Source organism: Dicentrarchus labrax, unplaced genomic scaffold, assembly GCF_905237075.1.
Source record: "Dicentrarchus labrax unplaced genomic scaffold, dlabrax2021, whole genome shotgun sequence".
NCBI classification, from domain to species: Eukaryota; Metazoa; Chordata; class Actinopteri; family Moronidae; genus Dicentrarchus; species Dicentrarchus labrax.
Window position 1 is genome coordinate 14552774 of NW_026136703.1, and position 20516 is coordinate 14573289.

General features: G+C 39.7%; 1 protein-coding gene across 2 annotated transcripts in view; it reads right to left on the minus strand.

Annotated features, from left to right (window-relative positions):
* Positions 1–20516, minus strand: part of stac (SH3 and cysteine rich domain) — a 30270-nt gene that overhangs the window by 2471 nt on the left and 7283 nt on the right. For both annotated transcript variants that reach the window (XM_051395898.1, XM_051395899.1), the window contains 8 exons: positions 16972–17105; positions 11683–11764; positions 11374–11480; positions 10450–10531; positions 9448–9515; positions 5981–6078; positions 1593–1645; positions 761–897 (listed from right to left, as the gene is read on the minus strand). In XM_051395898.1, the coding sequence (XP_051251858.1) occupies positions 761–897; positions 1593–1645; positions 5981–6078; positions 9448–9515; positions 10450–10531; positions 11374–11480; positions 11683–11764; positions 16972–17105 (761 nt within the window). The remainder of the gene's footprint in view (positions 1–760; positions 898–1592; positions 1646–5980; positions 6079–9447; positions 9516–10449; positions 10532–11373; positions 11481–11682; positions 11765–16971; positions 17106–20516) is intronic.

Below are 20516 nucleotides of genomic sequence, written 5' to 3' on the forward strand. Positions count from 1 at the left end.
ATTGCTCGGCGTCATCTGGCAGGTTTTGAAAGACTTTAATCACAGAAGTTATCTTTTAAAGCCACTCTGTGTACAATTAGGATTATTTCAGTCAAACTTTGCCATCAAACTGTGTAAAGACACACTGCACTTCACCATCTCACATCAAAAAAATACATTCTTCTCCTGTGATGATTATGACACAGTACGAGTACAAGTATTATTTGGACCTTGCCCCTGACTGAGCCCCCGGGTCAGGGTAGACCTCTGGCATGCACACCCTGGCATGGATGGGTTGTGAGCAACAAAACACTGTACCAACTTTCACCGGTATTTATGTACAATCATTTATGATCTAATCTCTATAATCACATGCATTCTACCCATATTAGATTTAATCTGAATGTTTATTGGGGTAGGACTCTGCTGCTTGCATCTTATATTGTGTTTCCCACACCCACTGTCACAATGTCAATACCCCAAAATGTCCTGAACAACACACCAATTATAGCAAGAAGAAATACCAGCAGAAGACACAGTTGTTGCAGATACAGACATTGACATAAATTACTCTTAATAATGAAGCAGGATCATTTAGGATTTAAATTAAACATTTTAAGGAAGACATTTTGTCCGGCCTGGCTTTATGTGGAGTCATAAAAACACTTGAATAATATGTTTTTTTGCCTGATAACAACAGCCTGTACTCAACATACTGTGTATTCATTCAAAATATCTATCCACCGCAATTATCATTATCATCATAAGGTTTTTACAATACCTGTCCCTCCTTCAGGGTGATTTGGCCTTGTTCCTTACAGCCAATGAATGTCCTGTTACACCTGAACACTTGGTCCCCAGCCTGCACCAGGTGAGCAAAGGCTGCTGGGAAGAAACCGATCCTGTCCTCAATTACCCCCCTGAAAAAAAAAAAAAAAAAAAAATCAAACATGAAAACAGTTGACAGGTGGAAGGGCTGTACAGTACATAAGAGGATTACAAAGCCAGTGTTTTCATAAATGACTAGATAAGATCCTACCACAGGGGTCCTGTTGGTTAGAGTATATAATACCTGTATAAAGTTTTAGGTCAGATATATAAAGAAGATGCAACGCAGTCTTCACATACAGTAGTCTGTACATTGAATGCAGGTGTTACATTGGGTGCTAATGTTTGTCTCTTGACTTCCATTGCCAGTATCCACTGTTCAAAGACCAAACAGGCCAGATGTCTCTGTTTATCTACAGCCTGTAGAGAACAACAACAGTGCTAGAACACGTGATGAGTTTCTTCATGGTCTGGTGGCAGCCGGCTGCCTCTATACAGTCACGTTTTGGCCCTTTTGTCTCCATAATTTATCTGTCGTGCATTTGTGTCCTGAGGCGGCCTGTTGCCTTGCTCCTATAATTTACAGCTCCACTTCCTGTAATTTATCAATCCATTTCTTATTTGGGCATTTTATGGGCTTTCTTGAAAACACGCATTATATGCAAACCGGAAAACAGAAACCTTGCAAAAATTATCATTGAATTTGGCACTTTAGCACATACTTGTGAAAAGGTTTCAGATGAGCCATGTCACTACTTAGGTGTAATATATGTGTTTTGTACCTACCTTCCACCAATCGTCATTGGAGTCATCCGCCAATAAGATTCTGTCTCCAGCTCTGCAATATAAAGCAAAACAAAGCAGAAATTACTCAAAAGGGTAAAGCTTTTTGCTTCTTATCTGCATGGTGGGATAAATCCAGTAGAGGGCCCTGTGGGGAAAATGGGCTGTAGGGCATTCAAGCTGTGGATTGTTAAAGCTGTGTGCATTAGGTTGTAATAAAATAAATACTTCAGAGGCCTCTGTCTTTTTATCCAAAAGCAAAACACAAAAGCAGTAGAGTATATTTTTCCAAGAGGTAATTTACCTGAGAATTAAATTTATAGTACCTAAAAGTTTCAGTAAGCACTGTCGACAATGAGAGGAGATCCACCTCTTTGATCCATGTCTTCAAGAGGCCCTTCTTATATACGTATGCTGTATAATCGAGCTCAAGAGGAGGTGTTTGCATTTTTTTTCTTTTTTTTAAAAATGAGACTTGATGCACCTTAATCCTGTTTGCTGTAAGTAATTTCTTTATCCAGGAAATGCATGAATCATTTTGCCCCATACCGCATGTGCCATAATTACTAGCATCTGTTCAAAGCTGTCGGCTAAATTTGACCAATAAAAAATCAAAAAGAGCATCACAGTTGAGCCAAATGTTGGTTTACGTAATTTCCCTGTTTCTTCCTGTTGTGGTTCAATTACAACACTGGCTGTCCTTTGCTTGGTAATACTCACCATGAATCAGAAAACACTGTTTAATGTAGGCGAGAAACAGCACAGCACCCAACGTTGTAAAATCTTTTAAGGTGATGAAAATAAAGTAGATACATGTTGTTCCACATACACATTGTCCATTAAACGACAAAAAAGAACAGTGGGTTTTCTGCATCTGTATTTTAAAAATGCAGAAATCATCATAATTACAATCACCACATAGGCGAAGGTAATTATGTAATCAGAGCATGTGGCGGCGACTGAAACTAATCACAAACCTGATTTTCTCACTTAAAATGAAAATGGAAATTGAACCTTTTGATTAAAGATTCCATTTTCTACCCATTTGTTCTTTATGTGTAAGTGTTTGATGTATTGATTATTGTCTGCAGTGAACGCCCTGAGGAGAGAAACACTGATGTAGGCTTTCATAAGCAAAGACGTTTGAAACAAAGCCTGGTGAAATTTGTGCTGTATAGTAGGTATCAGTGGACAGGGAGTCGCAAACAAGAAGTCAATGAATTTTAAATGAAGCCTGGCGATTGAAGTTTTTCTCGACCAAAGAGAGAGGACCCACGAGTGTGTGTGTGTGTGTGTGTGTGTGTGTGTGTGTGTTTGTGTTCAGGAGACACAGGGAGAGAACAAGTGTACCCTCACATCCTTAAAGCCTCGCAGGATTTCTGTGAGAAGCTGAAGCACATGGGTACTTAGGCTGAAGGACTGCTCGTGATGAATGCTCTCTTTCCTGAGGGCCTGTTTCAAAGTATGTTGCAGATGATGCCCTATCAATCATGGTTAAGGCATGGAATAAAATCTGAATCTGAGTTTCAGATTGTAGTGGAGACAATAATACAGGCACTGGACTTATACAGCTGTGTCAGCTTTAAACCTGGAACACCTGGGGAGGGTTTTGGCCACTCGGGGGCAGCCAGTTGTGAACTCAATGTTGACATTTTATCACCTTTTAAGTTGATATGGCAAACGGTTACATATTTGTCCTGTAGTTATGGAGTAACATCATTCACTTGGAGTCGTCTTTTTGGCCCCCCTGATGAATGTATGAGAGTAAGTGAGTGATATTCACTCTTTTTTGGCTCTGTTTTTGGTCTTTACCAACTCCTGAGGGAAATATCTGACTCTTTAGCTGCTAAATGCTCCACTGTGTTCACCACCTAATTGGTGTCTGTCTGCCATTTGGTGCCGAGCCGGTAGTGTGTGGCTTTTTAGAGCCTTTTCACTGAAAACAGCTGCCTGCTGTGGCTGACAACAAAGCTTTAAGAGTGAACCAAAACAGAACAGTCGCTGCGCGGCTTAACAGTCAGAGAAAACTCGCTATAAAGCTCTGTAAAGTCGAGGCAGACTGCAGATTCAGCTAATAATTCTCTTTAGGTTCATTACTACGAACGACTCCTTCGTCCCATGGTCACATTGTATTCATGTCGTTTTCACATTGTCATTTGATACATTGATTTCGTAAAAATATTGGTTAAAGCTGCATTAAATCATTGTTCTGTTATTGGTTACATGCACATAAAACTCATGTGGGGGCAAGGTGTTGGTTGATATAGTCAAATGCTTGCACAAATATACAATTTTTTTTTCGTAATTTAGTAAAAATTCTGTCTGAAAAGGTGAATTAAATTGAAATCACAGGGAACAGAAAAACTGCAGCTCCACAGCTCTCAACAGCTTTTAAGCGACTGGGCCACAACAGGTGTTATCCATTAACAGCCAAAACACAGGCGTTACATCACTAATTGAGGCGTGTTCAGAAGCTCAACATGCTTGAATTTTGAACCCACAGAGCACAGTGCTGCAGCAACTCAGCAACACTATTTTCCAAGTTCATACATCATACTGAGTCTATACAATATGTACGCCACGCTGATGCTGCATTCACACAATAGACTTTTTTCACAGCAGCCATTTTTACATAAAATATTGGGCAAACCAATAATACTAATTAAGGTTCTGTTCCATTCAGGTCCGACAGAGTCACTAGAAAGGCTCTGCTATACTAAATTATAATTATTATTTCATGTTGAAATGGCCGCTGTGAAGGGGAAGAACAGGAAAACCTCCTGCATTACTCCAAGATGGTTAGCCCCACTCCTAGCCTTGTAGTTACACTATATATACTACATTGCCTTAATTGGCTACTTTAGCGGCGTTAACGTGTTCGGGGCGGTTCGTTAACAAATGAAACCAGATAAACCGTTCTCATTCCAAGGTCGTCAAATATAGACGCCGATTAGTTGCAGTCTGAAACTGCTAGCCGCTAGATGCCACTGAATCCTACACACTGGTCCTTTAATTTGTAATTTTAATAACTGCCAGTGATGATGGGTAAGTAAGAGTAAATGGGAGACATCATTGCTGTAAGAAATTCACAATATTTCAGACTCAGAAATTACAAAATACTTTTTTTCATAATTAGTTTGTCCAAAAAGCTAAAAATACTTGTTGTTTTTCTGTACATATTCTTAATTGAATGGTTATTTATGTACAAATCAAACATACTAAAGTATTATAAAATTATTTCTTTCACCAGCCTTCAAAAATAATATAACCCATTTTAGCCACGGGCACACTGTCTACCGGGGAGCTATAAATGGACTTCTAAATGGACTTTCCAAAGACTGTGTGTTTCTCTCAGGATAACTCCAAGAAGAGGTGAGATTGACTGATATTAATAGACCATAGTGGCACACACACACAGGTAGTATTAATGAGGCCACTCCAGAGAAATAAATCTTTGAGGACCATTACCTAAAACAAGGGCGTTAATTAGTTCCTCCTATAAATCTATTCTCGTGTAATTTGACGTTTAGAGTTCTGAATACAACGATTATATAAGATTAAAGAAAGCAACAGAGACACACTGATTAACAGATGACTACATTTCCTGGCGTGAACTAAGGAGATGAATATTGACAAGGAGGAGACAGCTCTTCATGTCATCTCATTTCCAAACGTAAATTAAACACCTCATGTACATGGGTACTTTGTGTGTTTGTGATTATGTGCCTTGCTCTTGGTGTACTGTACAAATGTATGTGCCAGTGTGCAGAGCATGCAAAGCAAGTTTAGAGCAATTACATTACATCACATGAAGTTTATGATTGTTAACACTACAAAAGGCAACAGGACAAGCAAGTCATGGCAGTTCTATACAATCAGTCAATATATTATGTAACCCCCCCTTTATCTGCGTAATTGAAAGACTCTGTATACTGATACTGATGTAAGTTATCTAAATCATTAAACATTATTATGATCATTAAAAAGTGTAGCTGCAATATTTAGGAAGTGGAACAGATTGTTTGCCTAAAGGTGAGCATAACCTCTTTGTGTATTACATATTGTCTGGCAGGTGACCTTTGGGGAAATGTTTGGGTGTATGAATTAATCATCACCGGACTCAATCTCTTTTATTCAGATGCATTAAATTGAATTTCACAGTGAAGTTGAATCATGCTTAGAGAGGAATTTGAATATGTGTGTCTCGTTTTCACTGTTTACTTAGTTTTCCCTTTTCTTCAGGAGTTTTTAAACATCCAAAAATGTATCAAAAAGAAATCACTGCAAGCATGTCAGGGCAAGTCAGCTACTGCACTGATGACAGCGAGTGTCGGAGTGGGATTCCTCGATTCCTTGCGTGACGTGTATGTGCAAGTGTGTGTAAACAAACCTCATCTCTAGGTCATGGCTATCTTGGGCAGTGAAGCTGTGCAAGGCCACATAGGTGTTGAGCTTGAGGACGTCTTTCTCTAGCTGGCTCTGGTCCAACTAGACAAAAAACACACACACAGAAATACATGAGCACACATATTTGGTTTACAAGAAAGAAAACGGAAGATGTGGCCGACAAATTAAACAAAGCTCACATACACACAAATACAATACAACACCATATTCTCTATTGTCACTTTTCACGCAGTCCAATCTGAAAATAGTCTTTTGGCATTCACATAGGCAGGAGAAGCCCATGTTTACAGTACACTGATAGACCGTGGAGATGCTTAAGTTGTTTTGCAATCTGTTCCTTTTAATCCACAGTCAACATGAGTGGGAGAAGGGGGATCAGGCCTTCATGGATGCTCAGGAAGTTAAAACAAGACAGGGTTGTGGGTGGAGAGGAAGTTGTCGGGAAAGTGTTAGCACAAATAACAGGGAGATGCATCGCCATTCTGGTGCTCTTCACACCTGCTCAGGAAACTGGTGGGCGTTTTCTTGTTTCATCACCAATACCTTGAATCTGAATCCTGCCTGCTGTGTCCCTGAAATCAATCTAAATGATAACTTGTCTTCTTCCTGCGTAATGCCTGGAGAGGAATTTTGTTAAAAGATACGAGAATGACTTTTTAAGACACACTAATGGCTTTTTTTTTTTTTTCTGCAAGCCAACAGGGGAATTTGCCATCTTTGTGGCGCTGTATAGTAATGAAGAGAAGTGTGTCTGGTCTTCTGTGGCTCCCCAAGCTTCACCCATGTGGACTGGCAATATGGCTGATGGATGAGATGAGTTAACTGGCCACAAGGCAAACTGCCTCTGTGGCCTCGGGGTGAAAACAACAGTATCAAGTAGCGGCAATCCATTACAGCTAACTAAGAGCTGCTCACTGGCCTTGAGAGGCTCTTGATGCTGGAGGAGCCTGGAACCACTGAATGAGAGGTCGGTCAAGGCCAAGATAACAGCCTCCTTTGTAAGTGAATTATCGGAAAAAGAAAAGAAGGACTATTTGAGGTAAGGGACAATGTGATGAAGGAAAAATTAAAAAAATAATGGAAGAGCAGTGTGCATTCCTTCAGCTGTACGGACATCAAAACAACCTCTAAACAAAACTTGGAGAAATTCTCGCCTTATGAACTTCATTTGGTGAATGTGTTAGCCAACATATTTATATTTAGCAGACATAGAGTAATAGTAGCTGTAATTTGGAGGTGTGTTTCTGGACAACTTGCCATTCCAATAATCACTCTCCTTTCTAGCTCTGTTTGCTCCACCAACTCCTGAGAAAAAGACCTGGCTCTTATAGCTGTTAAATGGTCCACTATGTTCGCTAACTTTGTCTGTCGGTGCTTAGTGTACATTGTTTTTCCAGAAATTCCTCGATGGACAGCTGCTTGCTGAGGCTGGAAATAAAACATGAAACATTGATGTTGCAGGTCCTAAAACCAAAACATTAAGCTAGAAGACGCTAATCATTCTGCTGCAGGGTATTGTCACTATGAATAATACCTTTCATATTTCACAAAGTCAGTTGATTCATTGTTTTATAAAAAGCGCTGCTTCAAGAGCAAATTTAGCAATTCATCATTTTATACTTATGGCAACAAAAAAGGCACCAGACGTTTGTTTGGATACACAAAAGCTGCCTAAAATGAACAGACGGACAAAAAGAGCGCCACCTAAGACAAAAACAAAAGAGTCCAACCAAAAACGAAATCCCAGCATGAACCAGACTATTTTACTGTCAATTGATCTCGGGTAGTTTAACACTAAACCTGAAAAGTGTGAACAGATGGGGATCCTGTGTGTGACTGTGTGTGTTCCCATTTGTGCGTGTGAGCCTCTCATCTCAAATTGGAGGCGCCATATCTGGTGAAGAAGCAGTTTTTGAGCGTTTTTCTCTGCTCATTACCCCGCAGAGCCTCCATCTGTCTGTCCGCCTTCCTGAGCTAATGGACCTGTCGGCTGACAGACAAACTGCCCGCTGCCAGCTGTGCTCGGTCCAGCCTGATAACATAGCACAATGCACTTCAAGTCTGTTCCCGAAATGGGCGGCTGGACTGCTAGATTGTATTGCAGAAGATAGGTGTGTGTGTGTGTGTGTGTGTGTGCATGTGTTTTTTTTGCCTTGTATGGTTATTTGTTCATTTCTGTTTGTTCAACTATCTGTGGTCTTTTTCCACTGTTGACAACGGAGATAAACATGTTAAACTATAAAAGTAAACAGGATAGATGGCTGCACATAGAAAAATATGAACAAAGGACATTGATACTGAAAGCACCTCTCCCACAAGTCCCACCATCGAAGATAAAAAAGATGGAGAGGAAAAGAACAGTTTTGAAATATGCTCATAAAATATTCATTTTCACTCTGCAGGGGGCAAGATATTCACAGAGGTTTAACCTTTTTCTTTCACTAACATGAATTTTGCACCATCAGCACTGCATCTCACACGGCAGAGAATAAAAACAGCAGCACAGACCCCAGAGCTTCAGATCCAAACATTACTGTAAGCTCAAGGCTTGCCTCTATCAGTGCAGGCCAGTGGTCGTGTCAGTTTGGGTATGATTTGTTACAGCAGGAAGAGAAGTTTTCCATCAAAGTCCTGGGAAATTCAGCAGTGACGATGGAGGCGGGAGGCCAAGTGCGGCATGCTTAATGGACGCAGTGAGGACTGGCTGGGTATCAGTTCTCAGAGTAACCACGCAGAGTTCAGGCATTGGTCAGTGAGCAAAGTCAGTTCTCAGAAGTTTCAGACTGTTTTAGACTGCACCAATAATACACATTACTGTAGGAAGTGCAGCATTACAATCACTGTGAAAACTGAGGAGAAAAGTTGACAACCAGAGTTGATGATTTGCAAAAATGCTGAAAAGACAGTTTGCCATTCCTCTAAAACAGTACATTCAGTTTACTCGTCTTTGTCTGTGAAATACTGACCTCAAAATCTGCTGATGTTTGTGTTTGACATAAACTGAAGTCTCTTTTTGTGGGTAAAAATGAATTGTACAACCTTAACTACAACTGCTGGAATAACTTAAAAAAATCAGATTTTCACCAAATAATGGCCAATTACTGTGTATGTGCATGTGAGAGGGGTCCTTCACTAGAATGGATATCTTACTGTAAAAGGCCTATTGTAGCACTTGTGGGGTAATAAAAAGAGATAGATAGATAGATAGATAGATAGATAGATAGATAGATAGATAGATAGATAGATAGATAGATAGATAGATAGATAGATAGATAGATAGATAGATAGATAGATATACATAAATATTACCAAAAAGAAGAGAACTTTGAATTATTCTCATTTCCTCTCAATTCAATTCAATTCAGACCAATTTCCTAACATGCAGGAGTATGTTAGAGGCACACACACAAGTGTCAGCATTAGATGTATTACATAGGATTAATTTCTTACCGGCAAATCGTCAGGTTTTCTCTCCGGCTGGTGGTAGTGCTCTGTCCCGTTCTCAATGACTGTGAAAACTGGAATAAAATAAAATTAAAATAAATAAATTACTCAACAACCATTTCAGTAAACAAGAATAAAGTCTAAATCGCTAGGAAAAGCTGCAATGTTTATTAGATTACATGTTAGACACATAAAAAACATACTGTTATCTTTGTTATTTTTAGAACTGTAAAAAATAATTTGTCCTGTGAGTAGCGAGTGGGGTAATTACTGTGAAATCAAAAAGGTTCTTTAAGAGCTTGAATGTGCTCAGCATTATAGCAATGAATTATGATATATTTTGTTTGCAATTGGAAACATTGTCCTAAAGGTGGCCTTAAATCACGTTAGTAACATTATAGACAGTAGTATAGTGTCTTCTATGCATTAACCCAAGTCCTTGTGAGAAACAAGTACTTTTGTGGCCGACATATGGCATGAGGTCACAATTCATTTCTTCTTTTGTTGGGTGTTATTCTCTACAGCAAACAGTCCAGCAGCAATGTAGCCACACTTCAAGTAACATTTTCCAACGCCGAGGACTACCTCTTTGTAGTTCTGTCTTCATGGCTCAGAATGAATGCTCCATATTGTGAAGGGTCAGTGCCTTGCCCTTCATTACAGAGACTATTGTGCTGCTGAAATACCCACTGACCACTAAATCAAGAGCAACACACAGTGCAGATAAAAAAGAGAAGTCCAAACATTTCTGTAGGCTTTTTTTCCTACAGAATATATAAATCTATAGCATGGTCAGAGTGAGCATATCAGGCACACAAGGCAAGAAGAGCGAGTTCAGTTCAGTGGAAAACAGCAAGGCCCTTTTATTTGATGGTTCATAGAAGGAGAATTCGATGTTGCAACCTTCTCAGACTCTCTTGTGGGAAGAGCAAAAGCAGTGTGTTTTTTCCTTGTGTCACTGCATGGCTTTGCTCCAGATGCACACAGTGTACCGCAATGGATACTCACCATCATCACTGTGTTTTCTCGACAGCTCCTGCCTACTGCTGTGAGCCACCACTTCCTCTGGAACTTTATCCAAGTCACTGGTCTGCAGAGATAAGATAGAACAGATAAGACAGATTAGGTACATAATGATAGATAAAGACAGGGTCAGAAGTATAGAGACAGATTCTTTGCGTTTCTGGGCACAAAACTAGCAAAAATGTATCTGCTTTCACAGACTAACCAGCTATTCTGGAGAAGACTTTAGTGTAGCAAACATGCTGTTTCTAAGTCTGCATTTGGAAACTATTATCATAACCCCTGTTGAGATCACATTGTCTCTTGTAAGCCTCCACCGACACACACACACCCATTCACAAACAGCTGCACAGGACAGGATGGCCCAAACCCAACAGCTCTCAGATGTCATCATAGGGAGGCATGTATCCAGACTGCCCATACAGTTTAGCTTACATTAGAAGTGATAAGCTATGAAAGACAGATTTCCTTGTGTATTACACACACAGATGGAAAGGAGGCCGGAGAGAGTAGCTCTACAATCAGTTCAGACCATCTTCAGAGCTGTAACATGAGCATTTGCACCGACATTTCCCTTCATCACTGCCTGGACCAGACTGCCTTTATTGGTAGTGTTTACAGCCCTGCAGTGGCAGTATCTATTTAGACCATCAGCTACAGTATGTCTGTTGTAGTGCGACAAAATATAACAAGTATAATACAGAACTGCGATAATCTACATGTCTTAATGTGTCTGTATGTTCATTATAGCTTCACAAAGAGATGTGAAGTAGGAGACATAAAACTGAAAACAACTTTCTATGTATACAGTATATCTGTGTTTGGATTTAAACAAAGACAGTGACAGTATTTAGTGTTCACAGGGTAAAAACAAACACTACCCGACATGATGAATGATCCCTTTCTTACCGAGTTTCTGTGTGGAGACTCAGAGCCGCTGGCCCTCTTGGCCTTCTGTGCCAACGACGTCCCAAACCTCAAGGCTTCATACACTGGGTCCACCTTATTGCCACAGGCTTTAGAAAATAATTAAGACACGATAAAAGCTGATACAAAGCAACGTTAAACTTTCAGGACAGCAATGTAGTGGTTTACTATACTATAAAACCATGTAGGTGAATCTTATATGATATAACAGCTCAAGTGGAAAAATGGTTCTGGAGGAGTGGAGTTCAGTTTCCCATCCCACTCAGAACTGAAGTTATTTAAGCTGCTCACCAATAGGCATGACTTCTTTGATGCAGCCATACTGTTCCTGGATCAGTAATGGAGAGCTGTAGTATCGCCGAAAGCCTTTTGGCTAGGGAGAGACAGAGAGGGAAAAAAGAGAGAGGAGACAGACATTAGGGACAAATCGATATGCAGCACCACAGGCAACAGCCTGACACTGAAAAACTGCACATAACTCTGCGTACTCGGACGTTTCTGAGCACAACTGAATTTTCAGAGATAAAGTTCTGCCACACTGGATGTCAGCAGCCTGAATAAAGTCAAGAATTCAATTTATTCTGAATTTAACGTGAGGTTTTATGATTGCTGATTGATGTTGCTGAAAATTACAAGAACAATTTGATGCGAGAATTCTCAACAGTTAATTAATTAATTAATGATGAACTAATCATTAACAAAAACGTATAACTTTTTATCACAAATCTGTTGCGGATCAGCTATAGGCGACAGGTAACTGAAAGTGTAATTCATTACACACAACTATAAGAGGTATATATAGAAAAGAAATGTGGGAATGAATACTAAAATAATTACTTATTGAGTGAATGAAACATTTTACAAATTAAAGTTTAATTGTAAAATACTATAAAACAAAAAATTTTGGTTTTTATTTGAGAACATAAAAACAGGTAAATATACAGTATTATTGACCTTTATGGACAAAGTTTGGTAACAACCTGTCAGTAATGCAAATGTTAACTGCATTAATTATTATACGAGTAAAATACTAATAAGCACTGTGCCACTTGTGGCCTGTGAACACAACTTCGGCCTTCTGTCTTAATTCAACAAGATGTGAAGTGTACAAACCCGAAATTAAACCAGAATATTATATATCTAGATACTATATCTAGTATCTGCTCATAGGGAGTGGTTACTGAACAATTAGAGCAAAATATTACTAACTGGTGGTATGCATTATGCAACCTGTTACATTAAGTGACAGGAAACCTCAACATAAAACGCCATCCAAGTACTAATCCACATCTACTATTCTACAATGGACAAAATGACTGGAGGAAGACAGCAAAAAATGCTGTATCATGTAATATAATGACACTAATAGATGGAAAGTCAGAGAGAAAGAGAAACAGACAGAGGGTGGAGTGGCACACAGATGCTGAAAGGGCTGTTACTGTTTACAAAATTACGTCAGACCGAGTCCTCACTCAACACCCCACTACCCCGCGGGTGAGGCGCAACATTAGTTCCACTCAATTTAAATGACTTTCAGGACATTATTATTTGAATGAAAAAATATTAATGACTGCAGTTCTAAATTGTGCATGAAAGTCATGAATGAATAGTTGATTTGTTTCATACAGAGTTAAAAGCGCAACATGCAGGAGTGTGGTTGAGGTGGTCCACTGCCATGAAACTGACAAGAGAAATACTGGTCCTAAAGTTATGGTCTTAATTTATCTGCCTGTCATGTCTCCCATCTCCCAAAGCCCTCCAGCATTTATCATTTATACATCCATTACATACCTGCGTCCTGTCGTGATCAATACTTCCACATTACTTCTGAATCCTTCTTAAGTATAGAAGAAAGACAGGAGATTGAAATTCTCCTCGATCCCTGCAGCACACTGGGTGATGATTAATGTATAAATCTTCAATTTTTTGCAGTTTTGATTTCTGGAAGATGTCCTGGATAAAGTTTCATCCATTCAGTGATAGCATACTGTGTTTTTTGATAAGCTTAACGTTCCTTGATTACCACAACCTCAATTCTTTGCTGAATATGAGGATCGGTGTAGGAGACCTACTGCTCATGGGACTGCCTTTTTTCTGTTTGTTTACATTTCATGTATTCAAGTGGCAGGTGGTGAAATCTGCATTTCAAATCAGTCCTGATTAATTCTTCAGTTGACACTTCGCATGATGAGACGGCTAAAATAAGCAACCCTTGAGCTCTTCAAGCCCATCTCAATAACTCAATAATTGAGACTTTCAGGGAGCAAACTCATTAAAGAAAAGGTTGAAAGAGAAAACTTGTTGAAAGCCTTCATTTGGCTACAAACAAAAGACACCACTCACTGTTGGTGTCAGTGACTTCATTTACTCCACTGATGTTGAGACAGCAGTGATTACAGATGTAGAAAATATAAGGGAAAGCTAAGTACTATAGATAAACAACTGTTGAAAATATTTATTTCAAAATATGCATTCATGCATGCTTCATTGAGACACAATTCCTCAGCACAATGCAATGTTGCAACTAAGTACACTAAAACTCACTGTTATCAGCCTGAAACATCCGTACAAATAATTTAATTAGTGAGCTTCATGATTTTTGAGTTTGTCCTGACATACAGTAAAGAAATTGAGGATGCTGATGTATTTATACATCTATATTTATCTGCCATGATTATGGGTACATAACTCTTTGTTAACTGGGAAATTAGTAACTATTAATATTGTTCATAAATAACAGCATTTACTTTACTTAGAACTATAATCACTCTAAGTCTAAATACTGGGGAAGAACCCTATGGTGAATGTTTACTGTCAGTCTCTGAATCACACACTGTAATAAAGAGTCATAATAATAAGAGACTTCAGAAACGTGCCGAACTCCAGGCTGCATTCTTGTTTTGAACAACTGTTTGTGTTTTGACCTAGAGGAGTTTAAGTTTGTCAGTGTTATAAAGGACACCTGCTATTGTTTGTGTGAGCATGATTGTACATTGAACATTATTCATAAAAAACGGAATAATGTGAATCACGTCATTTATCACAAGTAATGATCTGAATCAGTGAAACTACTTTTTGAATTGTGTCATTGCCGCAGATCTTGTGCAATGTGTAGTGTGAGCACTGTAGTAGGGCTCAGCTCCCACTGGTTACCGACTGAGAGCTCAGTTTCAAGCAGTGACTCAAATTAACTGACACATATTGATTATTAATCATATTTGATCTGAATTGGCGGGTCGCCCAGAAACTCCAACTGGACGGGAGCTGTCAAGACTAAATCGTAACAAAAACTGTGTGTCAGGAGAGGACAAATCAAATCTTCTCTAGTGGGGGTTCAGCCTTGGTTGGCGAAGTGACCAACAGTAGTACAGCTGTACTTCTAAGTGAAGTAAATAGATGATTCACAAAGGCCTACATGTTAAATACCATACATTTGTTTTGAATTGATTGTAACTGCTTCACTAAGTTCAGAAACTCAATGAACAGATGGCGATACACTGGTTTCATGCTTTATGAAGATTCAGAGCATGAGGTAACTTGATTTCTTTGCTAAAAGGTTCTCAAGCCAAGAGAAACAAGCATGGCTGCAGATGTGTCCAAGTTTAGAGTAAGTCGAATTTAGAGCTGTACTCCACTGGGGAAACTTCCCTTTTTATGCCTGACCTCTCAACCTCATTTTCCAATCCTGAGAGCCGATCATATCTTCAGGCCTCATCCCTCAGGCCTCTCGTGGAAAGATATCACAACGGGAAAGAAGAAAGGCTGCCTGTGCTGTCAGTGTTACTTCCATATCATCTCCACATGACATCTATTCACTTTATTCTTGCTGATTAATTCAACTTCAGCTTATTCCAAATTTCCTCAACTAACTCCAGCCAAATCTTCTCAAGGGAGGTATTGTCAAATAATGTGGAGGAACGAGGTAGGAAAGGTAGAAAATCACACATAATATGACCTGACGGAGCTATAGTCTCTCTCTCTTCCGTGTGGGAGGTGTGTGAATGAAAAAAAAAAGAGAGGTCCTGGTTCAGTCTTGACTGCCAGTGGAAGTGAAAACGTTTCTTGGCGCTGGCTCTCTCTGGTGTAACTGAACCCTCCCCAGTAAAAACACTCAGCCCGCCCCTGCTCCCCAACCAAATGGTCTCGTTATAACGCAGGTCCACAGATGATGAGGGCCTATGATGATTGTGAATCACATTATTGCCCCTGATCTCAATTATCATCACCCAATAATGAGAACAAGCCAGACAGGCTCCCATAGAGCCAGGGAAACAACGTACAATGACGACATCAAGAGCAACACTTGTTATCGTCAGTTTATTTAAAGTTGAGGGGTTTATTACAGTACAGGGTCATCATTTCTGGCTTGAGAGGTAATAACAGTGAAAAACTGACTTTGTACCAGATATTAAATAAATTCCCTACTCAATAAGGCAGTTTTCTATGTCGACACGTAAGCACATTTGGAATCGACCAATCAGCTTTGGCTTTTTGGCTCAGTTATGGATCCCATTCAGAGCTCATTAGCAGAAAAACAACTTTTATGAAACAACACAGGGAAGTAAATTGCTGAAATTAAAGCATCTTATGGATTTGTTGCCAAACAAAACTGCACAGATGCATTTCATAGACTTCAGATAGTTATATGAAATTACAGGAAAATAGGAATGATATTACATAAACCTTTTATTTTCAGCTTTTGACCTTCCAGTCTTTTTTTTTAAAGTTTGTAAAGGTTAATAAGCCTAAAAGGTTGAAGAATCTTCTCAATTTTAAAAGGTTCAGTATGCCTTAAATAAACTAAAAGTATTTATAGCTGTCTTAAACCCCAGAAACTGAAGTTAAATGAAAACATAAACAGACTGCTGGCAATAGCAGCGTATTGGGGCCAGAGTATTATTTATTCATTATAATTATCACTGATCAATATTTCCAACTTTCGAATTTTTGTGATACCGAAAAGTTTTCACGTTCTCATTGCCTCTGCTACTGATAAGTAGCGAGAGTAGAGTTGAAATTTGAATAATTAATGATGTGCTAATTATTCCAAATATTATTTTACGCCCCCTAATTTCACAAGTGACCAAAGCTAGCATAACATATTAAAAAAGGGACATCAGGTCTGAGACTGTGAAATGCCAAACACATCATAAAACTGTTACGTGTGACATCTTCAATATTGGTCATGAAGCAGCCTGTATTGTATTGATCCTGATTTAATGGTTTATGCTGATGGCAGCACAGCAGAACTTGACAGCGATGAGGAGGGGTCAGCATTTTTGCATTACTATTATCTAACACACAGACAGACAGAGTGATGATATAACGATGATGAGGGCGATGACGAGGATGCATGGTGGTCACAGATGTACCAGCACACTCACACATTGAGTGTGATTTCTGAATAAGCACATTCTGGTGGGAAACGGTCACAAAGCCAACTCTAATATGTCTGTTTTGGTTGCTAATGACATCAGTAATTATATTCCTGAAGCTCAGAATCTCCCAAACTGTGGACAGCAAAGAGACAAATGCACGGTCTATATCATGTCTTGTATTATTCTGTGTCATGCATCTTACCAGTTTGCCCATGCAGCGCTGCTGTCCCACTCCATTCTCACATTTGTGGTGAAGGCTCATTTTGCAGGCTTTGCAACGGAGCCCGTGCTTTGCCGTGTTTCCCGCCAAGAACACCACATGCTTGGCTGTTGTACCTGATACACACATGGAAAAGAGGCAACAGGTTCAGATCGATCATGTCAAGAACCTGAATTGGCATGAGTGGTGCTCCTAAGTGAACAGCAAATCACAGACAAAAAGGCAAAGGTAATGGAAAATATTGTTCAGAATGCCGTCTCATTCATTTATTCATTGTCTTTACACACTTATTCCTAGCCAGAGTTTCTGGAGACTGTCCCGGCATACACTGGGAAAAACCTGTGAAATGACATGTGGAACATTTTAACAGGGACAACATTTAGCAAATTCAACACATGATGTGCACTTCTGCAAAACCATTTTAACCAAACTGACTGTAACTGAGCCAGTGCTATCTCCACCATGTGAAACCATTTCAAACTGCTGCCTGTGTGCAGCTCACCCTCACTTTTTAACATGTGACTCACAGTTGCTGGAATAGATGACGATTAATCTGATTTATTTGTGAACCAAAGTTACGCACCATTGCAACTGGAAACATTCAACGTGTGTGTGTGTGCATTTGTGCATAGAGGTGTGTGAGAGAGTAACAAATGAATATGGACAGAGTGATAGATGATGAAGCAAAAATGAGAAAGATAGTCTTGTTCAGGGCAGAAACGTGAGATTGTGTAAAGAAAGGTAGAGAGGCAGAGACCAAAGCCACATGGCAACAACAACAGATTGTATCATTGCAGCTCAGTCTTTAATGAAGATAACTGAGCTGTGGCATTGTCACTGTGTGTGTTTGTATGACGGACAGCAGTAAATTTACAGGGCAAGAGATGAATGGGCAGGTATGTGCAAGAGGAGTGTATTGACATGTTCACTAGTGAACTTATACACTTGTAATTGATAATCAACAATTCACTAGAGACTAAAAGGCAAATAGCTCAAGCTGCCCTATTTGTAAAAGTTAAGGTTTAAAAAGAGCTTTTCTGCTTTAATTTGACATTTGACCATGGCCACTGCAGCCTTGGTACCAGGGTAATCCAGATTTTCTACCTTTTAAAGATTTAAAAGATCCTGATATTACTGTCTAGACCTTTAAGCGTCACAGACCATATTCCTGCCAAGGGAAAAAAAAAATGGTTCATATAACATTTCATAAGCCCCAGCATCCACCTGTGGAGTTTGAGCCTCGGGGAGTAAGCTATCATCTCTCCCCAGTCTCTGCTCTGCAAGTCTCTCCAAGTGTATGCTTGGAGGGAGTGACGTGGCCAGAATTCAAACATCAAATATTAACTAAATATTCTGCATGAAAACAATTGAATTTGGCACCACTTGCAGCCAGCAGTGCTGTATCATTAACAACAGCCACTTCACATTAACAAGAAAGGACAGTGTTACAAAGTCCCAGTAGTTGTAGTCTGGCAGCTGTGCACTTCTGGCTCTTTATTGATTAATCAATGAGCACGTGCCCAACTCTGGCCCACACTCTGCATGTGAAAGTATGGACATGCAAAGGATTCATTGATGTACTTCAGTGGGCGTTGGGAGTGCAGGGAGAATACAGTTTAACATTGGTTTCATCTCTGAAAGATTGGCATGTTTTTGTTCATGGTTGTTTTTTTTTTTTTGTGCATTGTAAATGAGCAGTGTGGCAAGTAAATAATGTCATAATTTCAGTCCAGATTATCCTAAAAAATGCAGTATATTCAGATTGATGAGCAGGTTGAAGAGGTTCAGTAAGCAGAAGTAACACTGTACTGTAAATGTGAAACCAAGCAGAACACCTGATCCCCGAACAAGACAGCAAACACAGGACACAGTGTACTTCAGGTACAAAGCCCCTCATCTGTAGTTTACTCAGCCAACAGGAGGGGGAAAAAAATCTCTGCTTGCTCTTCACATGCTGTAATGTGAACTGGTGTCACGGCTACCTGGAGCTGGGCAGCAGTGACAGGCACTTGAAACTCAGTAATGGGTGGAAAACTGGATCTGTTTTCCCCATTTAAAGCTCTTGTGTTGTGTGGCTGAGCCTGACTGACAGAGCTGGAGCTGGAGTTAGTTAACCTGAGACGGAAACCGAGAGAAATGTGATCCCGGGCCTGAACCCTCATCGGTCAGCCACAGATCAACACAACAACATTGGCAGGAGAGGCAATGAGCACTGCTCGCATCAATTTTTAGGTCACTCTAAATCAGGTCAACTAATGATGTTGTTTAACGAGCACTTGGAGTTTCAATCTCCTCCAGGTCAGCAAACTATTTCTCTGCAGTATGTTTAAAACAGTCTGACTCGAGCTCTTGTCCCTATCTCCAAAATGCGCAGGAGCAGGAAGCAAATGTCAAGCTGTTGTTGATTGGCTTGTTTGAGCGGACTCATTCCAACACGGGGGAATAATGAGCCGCTTCCACGGTAACTCGTAACAGCTAAAAGGGGAACAAACCACTGTCGTCTTCCTTTAGTAATGGCTGGGTAATGTTAGTGTGTGTGTGTGCATTTAGGTGCTTTTTCCTCCGATCCAGCTGTGGGGGAAAGTGAGTGACAGTGGTGCTCTCTGGCATTTGCTCATTTTTGGCTAGTCTGCCTTTAAAGCCCATTATTCATATACGCTACAGTAAAGGACAAGACCTTGCCTCTTATTTTTTCCCACACAATCTTTCTCCCTCAATTTCCCACTCTTCTTCCCTGCAGTGTCTCTCTCACGCTGCGCACTCTTCTTACAATAGCCTCGCATTGATCCTTTAAGCCACCGTTCTTACTTCACGCCTCCTGATTTCCTGTGCAAATAACCTTCCTCGTGACAATAACTCCTCCACCTCCTTCTTCTTAAGCTCCTCCAAAACACTGACCTGAGAAGCATTCTTTGGTTTATAAAGTTTAATTAGCTTCTCCCACAGCCATTTGATTTTTTTTGCCAGTGAAAAACCAATTTCCCCATCTGGAGAATTAAGGAAATAAGGCCTTAAGTGTTTGATTTGTGTTATAAGTGGAGTATTGCTTTTTTTGATGTATCCATCTGTGATACCAAGTCTTACAGAGGTAACATTAACTGTTTTTAGAAATTAAATTCACTTGAGGGCAACGAGGAGTGTCACGCAGCCTGCAGAGATGGCCCAACAATTTCTATGTTCTCTGTTAAATGGTACAATATGTGTTATGTGTATGTATATGTTTTATTGTCAGTGTAGATTTGAAATTACATTTTCCTTAAAACAAGACAAATCTGAACTAGACAAGCGTCTACAACCATGCTACCGTTTCTGTGAGGCTGTACTTTCCTTGCATTTTCACGATGACTACAAGCGGATGTTTTGCAAATATAATGTTTACCATCTAATATTTAAGCATGCAAACATGTGCTAATTAGCAATAAACACAAAGGACAGCTCAAGCTGATTATATTTTGAGAGGATGACAGCGCTACATAAAATAAAAAATAAAATAAAAGTCAGGTATTCACCAAAGTTAAGAGTTTGAC